This window comes from Parasteatoda tepidariorum, chromosome 8 (genome assembly GCF_043381705.1).
Source record: "Parasteatoda tepidariorum isolate YZ-2023 chromosome 8, CAS_Ptep_4.0, whole genome shotgun sequence".
NCBI lineage: Eukaryota > Metazoa > Arthropoda > Arachnida > Araneae > Theridiidae > Parasteatoda > Parasteatoda tepidariorum.
In genome coordinates, this window is record NC_092211.1 from 1,948,691 (window position 1) to 1,963,020 (window position 14,330).

At 31.6% G+C, this 14,330-nt stretch overlaps 1 protein-coding gene across 1 annotated transcript in view; it reads left to right on the top strand.

Moving 5' to 3' along the window:
• LOC139426278 (uncharacterized) overlaps positions 1 to 14,330 on the top strand; it is a 25,236-nt gene that overhangs the window by 5,329 nt on the left and 5,577 nt on the right. The window contains exons 3-4 of the mRNA XM_071184479.1: positions 3,295 to 3,422; positions 10,032 to 10,195. Of these exons, the coding sequence (XP_071040580.1) occupies positions 3,295 to 3,422; positions 10,032 to 10,195 (292 nt within the window). The remainder of the gene's footprint in view (positions 1 to 3,294; positions 3,423 to 10,031; positions 10,196 to 14,330) is intronic.

Consider the following 14,330-nt stretch of genomic DNA (forward strand, 5'->3'; position numbering starts at 1 on the left):
TGATTTCGGGAATTGGCCGGCCAGATCGCGAAGTGGCCACGATGTTACGGCCAAAGTCCGAAATAATTGAAACGATCAGTGAATATTTTACTTTGGTTAATTATATAAATAATTATATAAATAATTCTTATAAATCTTCTAATTTAAAAATATAAAAAATAGTAGTTTTTGAATTGTCTATTAAATAATCATTAATTTAATTGTCTACTTAATTGTCATGCATACCAAAGGTCTTGTCATACTAGGTCTAGTTAAGTACCACTGCCCGGTATACATTTGCCCGGTATACCCTACACTGATGTTTTTTTAAGGTTCAGTGACACCGCCCGGTATACATTTTCTTGGTATATCCTACAGTGATTTTTTTTAAGGTCAAGTGCCACTGCCCGGTATACATTTGCCCGGTATATCCTACACTGATGTTTTTTAAGATCAAGTGCCACTGCCCGGTATATCCTACACTGATGTTTTTTTTAAGGTGAAGTGCCCCTGCCCGGTATACATTTTCCAGGTTTGCCTGGTATAATGAATTTTTCTTCTAACTTTGGCTGATCTTCCCATGCCAATTCGCGATCTGGCCGGCCAGTTCCCGAAATCAAGAAAATTTTCGGACTTTGGCCAGCTTATTTACAGTGTTCTTGGCGAATTCGCGATCTGGCCGGCCGGATCGCGAATTATATCTATATATAGATAGATAGAAAGATGGGTGGATGGATAGATAGATAGATACTTCACCTTTTATAAAATTGCATTTTTTTTTATAAAATTACTGTAAAACTTAACTTAGCTAATATAGGTGAGACTTGTTTTTGATTATTTCTATTCCCAATTATCTGATAATTCTGTCTTGTCATACATGTACGTTTTGCGAAATTACCGAAAATCACGTAATGCGTTATTCATTTACGTGTTTAAATGTAATGGGTGCATTTTTTAATCCAAACTGCATTACCTTTCATCTTTATTGAGCACGATGAATTTAAGATCAAGGTAAACAACAAGACATAGAAAAAGTAATCAAATCGAATAGAATAAGTCATACCTTTTTCACTTATTTCGATCAGAGTATTACAACCTCAAGAATCTATTAACCTTCAACAATCAAAGTAGCATTAGAAAACGGAAAAAATTTCCACTTGAATATTTCTATCACTCTGAAAAAAATTTAAAAACATTAGAAGTAACTAGTTGATAGAAAAACCTTCACCTTTCACAAAATTGCAGTTTTTTAAATAACATTACTGTGAAACTTAACTTAGCTAATATAGACTTGCTTTGAATTACGTATAAGACTATCCCCAAACATCTGAAAATTTTGTTATGTCATTATTGTAAGCTTTGCAAAATTACCGAAAATCACGTAATGCATGATTCATTTACGTGTTTAAATGTAAACGAGCGCATTTTTTAATCCAAACTGCATTACTTGTTATCTTTATTGAGCACGATGAGTTTAAAAGATATAAAATTACTACTATCGTGATTCGGATGAATTTCCTTAATAACCTTTAAGAGCATCTGAAATAGTAATGACGTTTGCCTTGTCAATACAATTCCTTATTTCCACTCCATTTTCCAATAATTTTTGAGAGGGAAATTCCTCGCAAAATTTCATTCGCTGTCCAAGAAAATAAATCCAGTCGTGCACTTCAAGATCATGAAATTTAAGATCAAAGTAAACAACAAGGCATAGAAAAAGTAATCAAATCGAATCGAATAAGTCATACCTTGGTCACTTATTTCGATCAGAGGATTGCAACCTCAAGAAGCTATTAACCTTCGACAAACAAAGTAGCATTAGAAAACGAAGAAAACCTTCATTTAGATGGGTTTATGACTCTGAAAAAGATTTAAAAAACATTAAAATTAACTAGTTGGGAAAAAAAAAGCATTAGGCATACTCCGTCGGTTAAAGTTGTTTGGGTCTATAATGTTCACTGGTGTAGAGTCTAAAACTATTAAAAAAGACTTAATTTGAATGCCTATCCGAAAGTATGCTTATTTGCCCGCATGATACTTCTAGCCACAGATTCAGGTAAAGAAGAAAACATACTTTCTTTTGCATAAATATACACTGTTTTGATGAGTTTGTGTTCTTGACCCTTAAAATACGGGAGACTCGCAATCTGATGGCCTCAACAGCTTAGACGGGAGAGCGGTTGACAGTTTTGTAATTTTAATGTTAATTTAAATTTTTACTTGTGATATCATCTCCAAGGCTGTCTCAACCTCTATCATGTCCAGATGTCTTGTATCCTATTTTTCAGATTGCGGATATGCCCAGTATTTTGATATTCAAAAATCGAAATTCAAGGAGAGAAAAAAAGTCTCATAAACCTATATATGGTGTGCACAATTCAATCAAAATGTTCAATTTTTTTCATACTGTAATTATTATTCAAAAGTCGGGGTTGACAATCAGTAAATCTCAATGTACAGGTTTCACCTAAAATCTACCTTTTGATACCATAATTATAATGAGTCTTATTTGAGGTATGATTCTCAGCATGATGGGGCATTCTAAACAAGAAGTACTTGAGTACTGTATCCCATTTTCGCAGGAAGTTACACCCTAGCTTTGAAATGATTATCAAACAGGGAGAAAAAATTACATTTGTACTTACGTGACTATAATGTATAGTGAGTCTAGCTTGTATTATAGTTCTCTCAAAGCTTGATGTTATTCTAAACAAGAAGTACTCGAGTGGTCCTTGATAAAGCCTATCCATTTTTACATCAAGTTACTCTTTAACCTCGAAACGTTTCTCAAACAAGAATAAGTGTTGCAATTGTTTTCCCTCCGCTAAAGCACAAATGTAGGAGATCAGATCGGCGAATCCGTACCTTAATTTCCCGAGAATCTTCGGCGAATGTTGTCATTTATTAACAGGAATCGAGAATGAAGTTTAACCATAAGATTAGAATAGGACTCTAAATTCTCATAGTTGTGTCTATTTAAATTAAACAAATGCTTCGGTTAGGGGGCCCTTCTTTAAAATAACTGCGTGACACTTCCTCCTCTAGAATATTCCTTTTCTTTACTACCTGAGAAATGCTTTATAAGTCATATTTGGATAAGTCAATTTCAAGAAAAAAATTCAATTAAGAAAAAAGAATCAATAAAGGAAAAAAAAATTAATGATACCGTTTTGAACTATTTCACGTAGAAAATTTAATACATTTTAATAGAATATATATGTTGGAATTATGGAATGTATTATATGCATTTCAATGCATATTAAAATGCAATGTGTTCTAAGCATTAAATTATTTTCAAAGAATTTTTTTTTCCAGCTTGTCATATTTCAAGAAGTCAAGTGTTTCCACAACAACTGACTCTGGTTTTTTGAGTGGCTGTTGGACTTTGAATACTGTTTTTGGAAGACCAAATGCAAAGCCAAGTGTAGTGACTTCGAGTGGGAGTAAGATATACATTTTTGTTTCATCGTATCATTAAATTTTGTTAACCAAATATTTTGAAGCTACTCCCACTATAAGCATAACAAAAAGTTTTAACAGTGAATTACAAAATGCTCTTTTTAAGGTGAAAATTAACTTAGTTAATAAATGGAAATGAATAATTCTAAATTAAATAATATTAGTTCATGTTAGAGAAAATATCTCTTAAATAGAATGCTATGAAATCAAGCAGTCGGTATTCGCAGTCAAAATATTCTTCAGAAAAGCTTTAGAAATGGCAGTTAAAAGACTTTTTTACACAAATACTGCAGTTTTTTTTAAGACATCTACTGTTCCCTCGCCACTTTGCGCTTCATGTTTTGCAGCTTCAGTGCTTCGCTGATTTTTCTGAAATATTCATCAAAAAATAAAAAAATCCAGCCATGTCGGCAGCGACATTGCGGATAGGAGCGTTGTTTCATGTTGATGAACGAGAGAGAGGGGCTCTCATAAAGGCACATGATTGGTTTCCGGTGCGACATCTTCAGTCGATTTGTTTAATCATCATTCAACCTATTTATTGAGTCATCATTGTCTAATATTCAAGCATTAAAGGACATGAAGAGTGAGACCATAAAATCTAGCTGGAAAAAATTATGGCTGAACGTTTTGCACGACTATCCAGGCTTCACTCCTGAAAAAGTTCTTCACTCAGCGGTGGAGAAAGCGGTGAGACTGACTTACATCATAAGGAATGAAGGATTTATCGACATGACAAAAGAAGACGTCAACTCCCTTAACGATTGTCACTCGGACCCACAGACCGATCAAGATCTCCTTTAGATGACAAAGTCTGTGAGTGAGGAAGAAGACGAAGAAGAACTGAAAAGCGTGGCCTAACCCTAGAGAATCTGCAACAATTGCGCAACATGGCAAGAGCGATGCAACAATTTGCACAAGACATTGACGACAATATGGTTGGAGATGTCGAGTTCAGCAATCGCGCTGACGGGGTGGGGTTATGTCCTTGTACCGGGGAATTTAGAACAGCGGTTTCCAAATGGCGGCCCGGGGGCCGCATCCGGTCCGCGAAGCCTTTTTTGTGGCCCACGAACTAATATTAGTTGTCATTTTTTGCGGACAATTTTCATAAAAAATCTATATGGGTTTAAAATATTTTTCTCGTTAATAAAAACCTAATTTCTTCGTTTCTGTGAAATTCATCATACCAACGGAGCAAAAAAAAATTATTTCTCAGGTTTCGCATCCAAGAAAATATTTATTCAAATACAAAAATAATCTTGTATGTTACTCTTTTTTATTTCATTTTTTTGTATTTTGTAAATACAATTTAGCATGTGTGTATCAGAAATTTTCTCGAAGAAATTCTCCGATTTAATTTGTTGAAACAACTCATTTTGGACGAAAATATTTACACACACATTTGTAAATTATGAATGTAAATATCTATTCTCTAGTGGTTGCAGCAGACAAACCTCAATTTTGTCATTGAACATTTTGTGTGCTACTATTCCAGTTTTATTAATAACCTTTTTAAATTTTTATATCTTAACAATTAGATATATGTTGCACATTAATTGTCTAATACATGGGTGCACATTAAAGTTATTGTAGCCCGAATTTCTTAATATGCAATTAAATATTTTTAAAAATCCACTTCTAATTTTAATTTGTAATTCAATTCTTTTGTTTTGTACAACTTGGTAAAAATCTTACAGTAATATTTAATGTTCCTTCAAACGTAAAAGAGTCCTACATGAAATTTTGATCAAGTTGCGGCCCGCCATTTGATTTATGTTTTTAATTGTGGCCCCCGGCCTCATGTAAGTTGGAAACTCCTGATTTAGAAGGAAAAAAAACAAAGACAACTGTCCATCATCATATTTCCCTCAAAGACCCAGGCTCAACCATCAGAGCCTCCAGCAGAAAAGTCTCCGAGTGAACCTAAAGCTTCTAAGAGTCAAGCGAGAGCCTCTTCTCCATCACCAACACAAGACTCTTCACCTCTCTCAGAAAGCAATGTTGATTAATGTTCATTACTGTATAAGGTTTTGTAATTAACCTTATTAATTAGCACTGACACNTCCCACACATCAAAAATAAATTACGTGGGCAACGATTTTCGACCCCCGAAGAAGCGGTTGATGCATTCAAACGCATGTTTTGGAGTTACCTCAATCGGTGGGAAAAAGTTCTTTGAAAATTGGTTCAAAAGCATGCAAAAGTGTATTGATCATCATGGAGAATATTTTGAAAAACAATAAAACCAATTTCAATCCTACATATTTGTTTTTTCATTATTAGGCCAGAAATATAAATAGCAACCCTCGTATCCCCTAAATAAAAGACCGACTGATTTGGTTTTCTGGCTTTCAAACTATGACTCGCAATCTTGAATCCTAATGGTTTGGTCTAGAAAGATCCTTAATATTAATTTTCCCATTTGCATATATTCTTTCATATTCCGAGAACTCTTTAAGTAAATACAAAAATTTTTGACACAATTATAAAATTCGTTTATTCAATGCCATGAAAAATGGGTTGTATAGTTATTGATTTATTTTTATGAAGCACTTAACTGTTTCATTTTCTTCAAATATTGTGTCCAAACATAGTTTGTTTTTTCAGTTAAGAATACAAAAAAAAAATTTCATATAATTTTGTATTCTTATGAACTACATAAATTCAAAACAGAACTGTTAAGAGTATGATTGGTATTAATTTTTAATAATATTTAATTTTAGTAAAAATAAAGCATTTCAACTCAAAGTTTTTTTAAAGAAGGTATAGAACGGGAAAGAACATTTCTCTGGAGAAAAAAGAAAACATATATTCTTTGAATACTTTCATCTTTTTCCATACTTTAGCTTTGGTACGCAGTAATTTGAAACATAGAATGAATTATTTTACGTTATGAGTCATTCATCCGTCTCGCTTTTATGTCATTATGAAATCGGATATATTCGTAAATTTCCTGCCTAAATGAAAAGCGATGTCCTTGAAATCTGCCCAATGTTTCCAAGATTGCTTAAGACTTCTATTAAACAAACTAAAAAGCGTCAAAGGTCGATCAGTGGGTTTTTGTTAAAAAAATACACTGCCCTAGCAGTGCACTGGCCAATCAAAAAGGTCCCGTTCACGGCTCCATAATGGTCTTCGGGCATAACAGTAAAGCGACTGATAATTTTTATAAAGGATAGAGTATCCATTGTACATTGTAAACTTCATGCCAAAAAGTAAGTAATTAAATAAAAAAGAACTCTAAACAAAGCTCAATTGAAAGTACAATAATAGTCATAATCATGCAATAGTTTCGGTTCTATAAACTCGAACCTTCATCAGGGCCAAAACCTCAAATGATACTAGAGAAACAAGGTAGGTAGGTAGGTACATTATTTACGTCACTTTAGAGTTGCACTATGAGCTATTGGCGACGGTCTGGGAAACATCCCTGAGGATTATCTGAAGACATGCCATCGCAATTTTGATCCTCTGCAGGGGAGGGGGAGTGGTCCCCTGCTTTGGTAGCCTGATTACCTGCACGCGAAGTCCAGGTAGAACAGTTTAACGAGGACCAATACCACTCACCCTTGGTCCCTACTCAAGCTGATCAAAGTGGTAATCCACCCGCACACTGACCGCAGCCAGTGATGCTTGACTTTGTTGCTTTACAGAGAACCGTGTCTTTACTATCAGTCCGCAGCGGGACAGCAGAGAAGCAAAGAAACTGACACGTGCAAGGTGGTTGAATCAATAGAGACAGAGGTACAGATTTGAAGAAGTTAATAAACGATAGGAAATAAGATTGAAGGTTGGACGGGATCTCCTTCAGTATGCAGGAGATTAAGGTGGAATTGATTTCCAAATGTTGGGAAACTGTGGAATATTAAAATGATCATTAACTGGATTATTAGTATTTTTCAGAATACAGAATGATTCTCAGATATGAAGTTCTTCTTATAAAAAGCAATGTTGAATGATTTTGGCGGAAGAAAACTGAAACCCGTGATTTGACTTTCAATTATAACGTGGAGTGAAAAATCGATTAATAGCCTGATTTTGGATATTTCTTTTGTGTTCAAGTCGAAGTTTCAGGGTACGCTTAGTTGGTCCAATGCACAGATTAACTCGAAATTCGATGAATTTACCAGCTATTAATAACTGCAATAGAGTCTTCAAGGTTAATCAAGTACAGTTTGCTTACAGGCAAAAAAACTACTTTTATAAACATAAATTAAGTCAAAATCTTATTAATTTGGGAAATAGTATTAGGATAGCAAGCAAAAACAATCAATTTGGTCGAATTGGAGAGTTTCATATATTGCGAGATTCTAAAGATCAAATCAATCATATTAGAAGGGAAACTACGTTTTATAGCGATACATTTCAGGTAAAAGAGCTCTTCATTGAGGAGATAACTATTAGAACAAATTTAAGAAGTACGGTAAACAAGTGTGAGTAAGGCAGCTATCTTTTGCTTAAGGTGATGTTTAGGTTATGAGTGGCAACTGAAACCGCAAATGGTTACCGTTGAACAGAAGTTGAAAATTCATGTGATTACGAGTAATAAAGAACCTTTAAGAAAGTTAAACATTTAATATTCTGTCTTGTTCGAAAGTGAATTGTATTGAAAAATCTATAAAATGCATACTATTGATAATATGGCCAGCTTCAGCATTGTTCAACAATGTCAGCATTACCCATGAATGATGCTCAATTTTAAGGGTAAATTTTATCGAATGATTGTTGACTTGACTATTGACATCTTAAGTGATCTGAATAGGCATTATTTTGAAGCAAAACTACTTGATTTATAAGAGTTTCCTTTTTATAGACGATAAGTCAATGATAGTTTGACACTGATCCATTGTACTTAAACTTGATATTCTTCAAAAAACAAAGCTTACTTTGTTTATAAAATTAATTATTATAATTTCATGTAAGCTTATTTTGTAGACCTGTTAATCGTGCCGAAATGAATGACCATCCATATTAGAAAAATATAGAACTGTAAGAAAAATTAAGCTTTAGGAAAACAGAACATTTGAAAAAATAAGAATTAAAAGAGAAGTAATTTTAAACTAAGCAGTCTAAAGGTCTTTTCCTAACAAATTTCCTAACAAAATTCAGGTTATATCATGTAATGTAGTGAGGATTTTTGCGCAAACATTCGGTAACACTCAGAAATTTCCAAAATTACTACAAAAATACTGAAACCCACTCACTGAAAACAGAAAAAAAACATAACCATTTTCTAAATTGGAGCCGTTCGCAAGCCCATGCATTTCGTTTGAAGTTATTTATTCAAAGTTTCGTCTTAAAATCTGCTTTTCTCAACTCACATATTTTCACCTAGAAAGCACAAAAGTGCTCAACTTTTGATAAAACCCATGAAGTAAAGAATTGGTAAATGGTTGGAGTATTGTATGGTGCTTCAATTCATACTAGGACTTGAATATTTATTTATTTATTTTTATAAATCTTTCTTTCTTTGTTTAAAAATACAAAAACATTTGATATCCGGTACTTCGTTTAAATGAATTAATTATCATATTTTCGGTAATGTGCATGAAACTCATTCGGTAAGTGCATGAAAATCAGATCATTAGAATGAGAGTTTTTCACCGTGTACTGTTTCTCTCCCTACTGTATATTGAAACAATTTCACGCTTTTAGTTTTTGAAGTTTGAAGGGCATAATTATCTTGATGTCTTGATATAAACTCTATCGTTTTCCATGTGAATATTTATGTTTGCACGTGAAACTCAGTTGCCTTTTTTAAAATCCAATAAGAATACTGTTTCAAAAAAATATTTTTTCCTGAATCTTTTAGTTTTTTGAAAGTCTTGCCTGATATCCTGGCATCAACTGTGACATCTTTTTCCGTAATAATATTTATGTGTGCACATGAGTCTTTGAGCCCTTTTTGAGAATGTCTATTTTTAGTCGGTAGCCATGGGAAAGAGAGTAAATAGGGAATTGCATCGTAGCTCTAGCTCAATCCTTTTTTTTTATATGGTGACACAGTTTTTTAAATAAAATCTTATTCAAGCTAGAAATTTGATACTTTGATGCATTTTTGATGTGATGCGTAGTTTTTGATGTATTTCAACTTTTGCTACTTCGTCCCTAAAAATGCTACATTAGTTTTAAAAACTGGGGTTGCGATGTTTTCATAAATGATGGAATTGAACAATGGGAAGACATGAAATATTGGTAATAGTTAGGAAACATTTACTTTCTTCCTCTTTCTTTGATATTTCATATGTGTATTAACAAACAAATCCTAATGGGCATAAATTTCCTTCGCTCTTACACGAATCTTAAGGATGTGTAAGAGAATGGTAAATTAGAGAACAACCTATGCATTTGAAAATGTATATTGTAGTCCCAAGTATCTAACCAATATATAAGATTGCTTAATGTGTGTAATTGTTTTCACGTAAAAAAGAGGGGGAAAAAAGCCGAAAGCAATATATAATTTAACAGTAAAAAGTTACATTAAGTTTTCTCTCTTGTCTTTCACCTAGTTTGATAAGTTATGTTTTGAAAATTAAGTAAGCATATTACTGTTCGTTTGCTATTTATTATATTTCATTCATATATTTCAGCTATAGTTCTCAATATATCCATTGATGAAGGGGAATATTCATTTTTTTATCATCCTCCAGAAGGGTTAATATCCTTTCACAATCCGTACAGCATTGTCAATCCTCACATTGAAGGCTTCACTTTATCTTTGAAAGCACAACGACATACTTTTCATTTAAAGAAGGTAACTCTATTTACATTTCAAAACTCATACTTTTATACCATTTACTAGCTGAATGTATGCTCTTCGCATTAGGTAAACATTATCAAACTTTTAATCGGTATTTATCTATACTACGATATAGTGCAATAAACAGAACTAAGTTTATAAATATAATAAATTAAACTAAGTTTAAGATTTTTTTTCTACAATTATTTCAAACTAGCCGCCTAAGGCGGCCAGCTGACCGCCACGCTAAAGATTTTCACAAATAAAGTTTTTTTAAAACATAGCAGGAAATCTGAAGATTAGTGAACAATTAAAGTGTTCCTGTCCTGCAATTTTGTCTTAAATTCCTATTTTATATATTATATAGCTACAACTCTTAAGAAAAAAAACAAAAATGCTAAATACATGAAAAGAACACGAAAACGAATTAATTTTTTATGGTATCAATTTCTATTTCTATATAATTTTTTATGGTATCAAATTCTATTTCTATATCTGTTACGTCAAGCACTCAGGTATTATAATTTGATCTAGTTGTGCTTGTATAATTTTGATCTAGTTGCGCTTTCTACGTCATTTTGTTAACATCGTTTGGTTTGTTATTTAACATCGTTTGGTTTGTTATTTCTAAGTTAACTTTCAAAAAATTGGCTGGCATCAGCATTTTTATTCTTTAAGTTGTTTATTTTTTCTTTTGGAATTCGTTCCTTTTTAGCGAAATGTTTTTCAACCTAATCGAATTCTTTGCCGACTGTTCTCTGTATATATAAAGAAAATAAAGTAAATATTTTTAAAGTGTTGTGAAAAGAATTTTTAGTTGTACAAAGTACTACAATATCGCTACAAAAATTATCGTCTTCGCTTAAGAAAAAAAAAAATAGAGCGTGGAAAGAAGAAGAAAAACTTATTATAACAATTATGAACAGCGACAAATATATCAAAGCGAAGCGTTCTATTTACGTATCGAATATGTTGCCACATTTTTAATACAAAAGTTAAACTTTTCTCCACTTTGATAAATGTAAACTAATGCGAACCTTACAATTAAATTATTAATTCCTTCGTATATTATTGGTTTAAGTTGTCGAAAATTAATATTTCAATTGTAAGGTTCGCATTAGCATACATTTATAAGAGTGGAGAAAAGTATATGCATTTTTTAATAGTTTTTTGAATATGGCACTTTGAAGACGAAAAAGCATAGATTTTCTTACAAAATGACTGATAACTAAAAAATTAATCAAAATTTTTGAAAAAGAAAAAAAATACTTCTTCATTATGTCAAAACACAATTATGTGCCGAGTTTCGTGCCTGGGCGAGGCTTCTGGGGTGATATATTGTGATTGCAGACAGACAGACAAACAGACACACACACACAGCCGCGTTTATTATTATGTATAGATAACTATAAAAGGAATCGATCTATTGCTATATTTTCAGCCACAGGGTGCTCAAAAATACTACATTTCTTTTGTGATTTATAGTCAGCCTCTCAAACTTTTGAAGTCAAAATTTAAAATTTATTGATAAGTAAGAGAAAAAGCATGATCTAAACATTTCTTAAGTTATAAAAAATCGTCTACGTATTTCTTGAAAAATTTAAAAAATGTCAAAAACTGTAAGTGCTGCTTCCATTATTGTAAGTAAAATTGGTCGTAACAAAAAAAAACCTTGATTAATTCTCGAGGTATAGTAATAAAGATCTTAGAAAAAAATCAAAGTTTCGTTCCCAATCAATACGCAAAAATTTGTCCAATGAGTTACTACGGCACCTGAGCCGAAGTTTTTTAAGAAAATCATTAAAAGTGTATAACTAAACATTGGCTGAAGAAGCCACAGCGTCAAAGAGAACCTATGATAACTGTTATCGATATAATCATTTGAGGCACATGGCGAGAGACTGTCAGAGTGAGGAGTTGCCTACTGCTTCCAGAGTAACGAGTCTAGATATCACGCCAAGACGTGCAAAGAGAAGATCAAATGTGTTAACTGCCATGATAGAAAACTTAAGTTTGGATCAGGCTTGGAAGTTGACCAGAGTGTTTTGAAGAAGTCCTATTCGTATACCAACGAGCAATAAGAAAGAATTGAAGAAAAAAAATTAAATTAGAACTAGGCTGATCCTGGAACCCAACTGTAATTGTAAGCCAATTGTAGCATTCTCCAATATGCTGCACCTATCAAAATTATTATTATTTTATTTTAATTATTATTTTGAAATTTTATTGGTTTTAATAAAGCTGGTTTGAGGCTTTCCATCCGGTGGGCTGTTTGACTAGTGGCTGTTCATCTGCTGTTGATATTTTACAATCTAGAAGCGTTTCAAGACCAGCCCTCATGTTTGGCGATTTTTTTCCAAAGAGCGGCTGCGATTCCAGGCTTCGCCTTTATGAAGAAAGGGAAGAGAAGTTCTTCCTTCTTAGAAAAAAAAACATTTTGCTTTGCCTTTCTCTTCAAGAAGAAAAAGAGGGACTTAATTTTTGATTTATTGCTGACAGTCGCATACTGTAAGTCGATTATTATTCCCTATTCCAATTATTTATTTTTCTCTTAATTGATGAAACAATATCAAGTTTTTTTCAAAAACTACAAGAAACTAATTATTTTATGGAGCACTACAATAAAGTTTATTCAGAGATTTGAAAAAATAAAGAACATGATTGATTCATAAATTAAGTTCTGAAAAGTTAAAATATTCTTAAGCAATAGCTTACTAATTAATGAAACGTAATCGATATAAATTATTTTCTACTTCAATTAAAAATTAAAAAGCTAAAGCAGTAAATACAAAGAAATGTTAAGCTCTCATTAGTTTTGTTCCAGACTGAGAAGTATTCAGTGCATGCATATTGTTTTGAAATTGAAAAAAAAATGAAAAATTAGTTAATAATTTTAACTTAATAATTACTTTAATTATTAAATTGTAAAATAGAAACAAAACGTCGTACAATAGAAAAAAAAATTATTTGAATTAATTCTTATCACTCCAGTAAAATTATGATAATCTTCTTTAAACGAAATTGCAGATCAAATTAGTCTTTAAATTTTTAAATTAATTGAAATTTTCATTTGCTCTTAATAGAACATAATATATTTATTTTCTTTAAATTTCCAAGTAGAAAATATGTTAGAGTCATGTTCTATGAAAGATTCTTTGATTTCAGAAATAAAAAATCTAATTTTATTTGTTTAAAAAAAAGGTTAGTTTGGGTAATAGGAAACTGCAGCAATAACTTTCCATTATGTAATTTAATGCCTATGGGACTTAACGCTGTTAAAAAAAACTAGTTTAAGATACACAGACTAGGTAATAAGATATCAATTCTAGAAATTATCATTTGACATTGTCTTATAAACTGAATTCTTAGTAATCGATAAATATTACTTTACTAAACGCCAATTGGCTTCACTAGCTTTAAATGAGAAATGTTCCGCAAAATCTTTTTTTGAGCTTTTTAAACAAATAGGAAATTAAAAGTAACATAACGTACTGACCAACACGACAAAAACGAAACAGTATTCTCCGGCCAAAATTTTGATGAGAATAATTTTACTTTAATCGCAAAACAAGCAAGGGAGGACGATTGGCAAAATATTGAAGAAGAGATAAATAAATCTTGCGATTAATTGACATAATTTCTATAGAGAATATTGCTAAAGTTTTTCCTTAAACTTTAAAAAATTAAATCTGAAAAGGATTTATCAAATATATTAAAACCAAGTTTTCGAAAAAAATAAGTCTAACAAGCATCAATCAAAAAACACAGTAATGGAACAAACAAGGAAAGGTTATAGCAAGTAATCCCCCCCAATAAAAAATATAATAAAAAAATGACATAAAAAAGAAAGATGTCTAAGAGATAATATAGTAACTAATAAACCAAACTCAAAATCCCACTGCTCAAATCAATAAATAATTGTAGAATATTAGTAAGTAACGTAAAAGGATAATTAAATTAAACAATACTACACTAAAATATGTATAATATTAAATCAATTAAAATATATTAAAATATGCATATTAAATTATATTTAAAATGTATTATTTTAAACTTATAATAAAATTAATACATCTAAAAAAAGCATTTTTAAATGAAAATGATTATATATCTATCTATCTATATATATATATATATATATATATATATA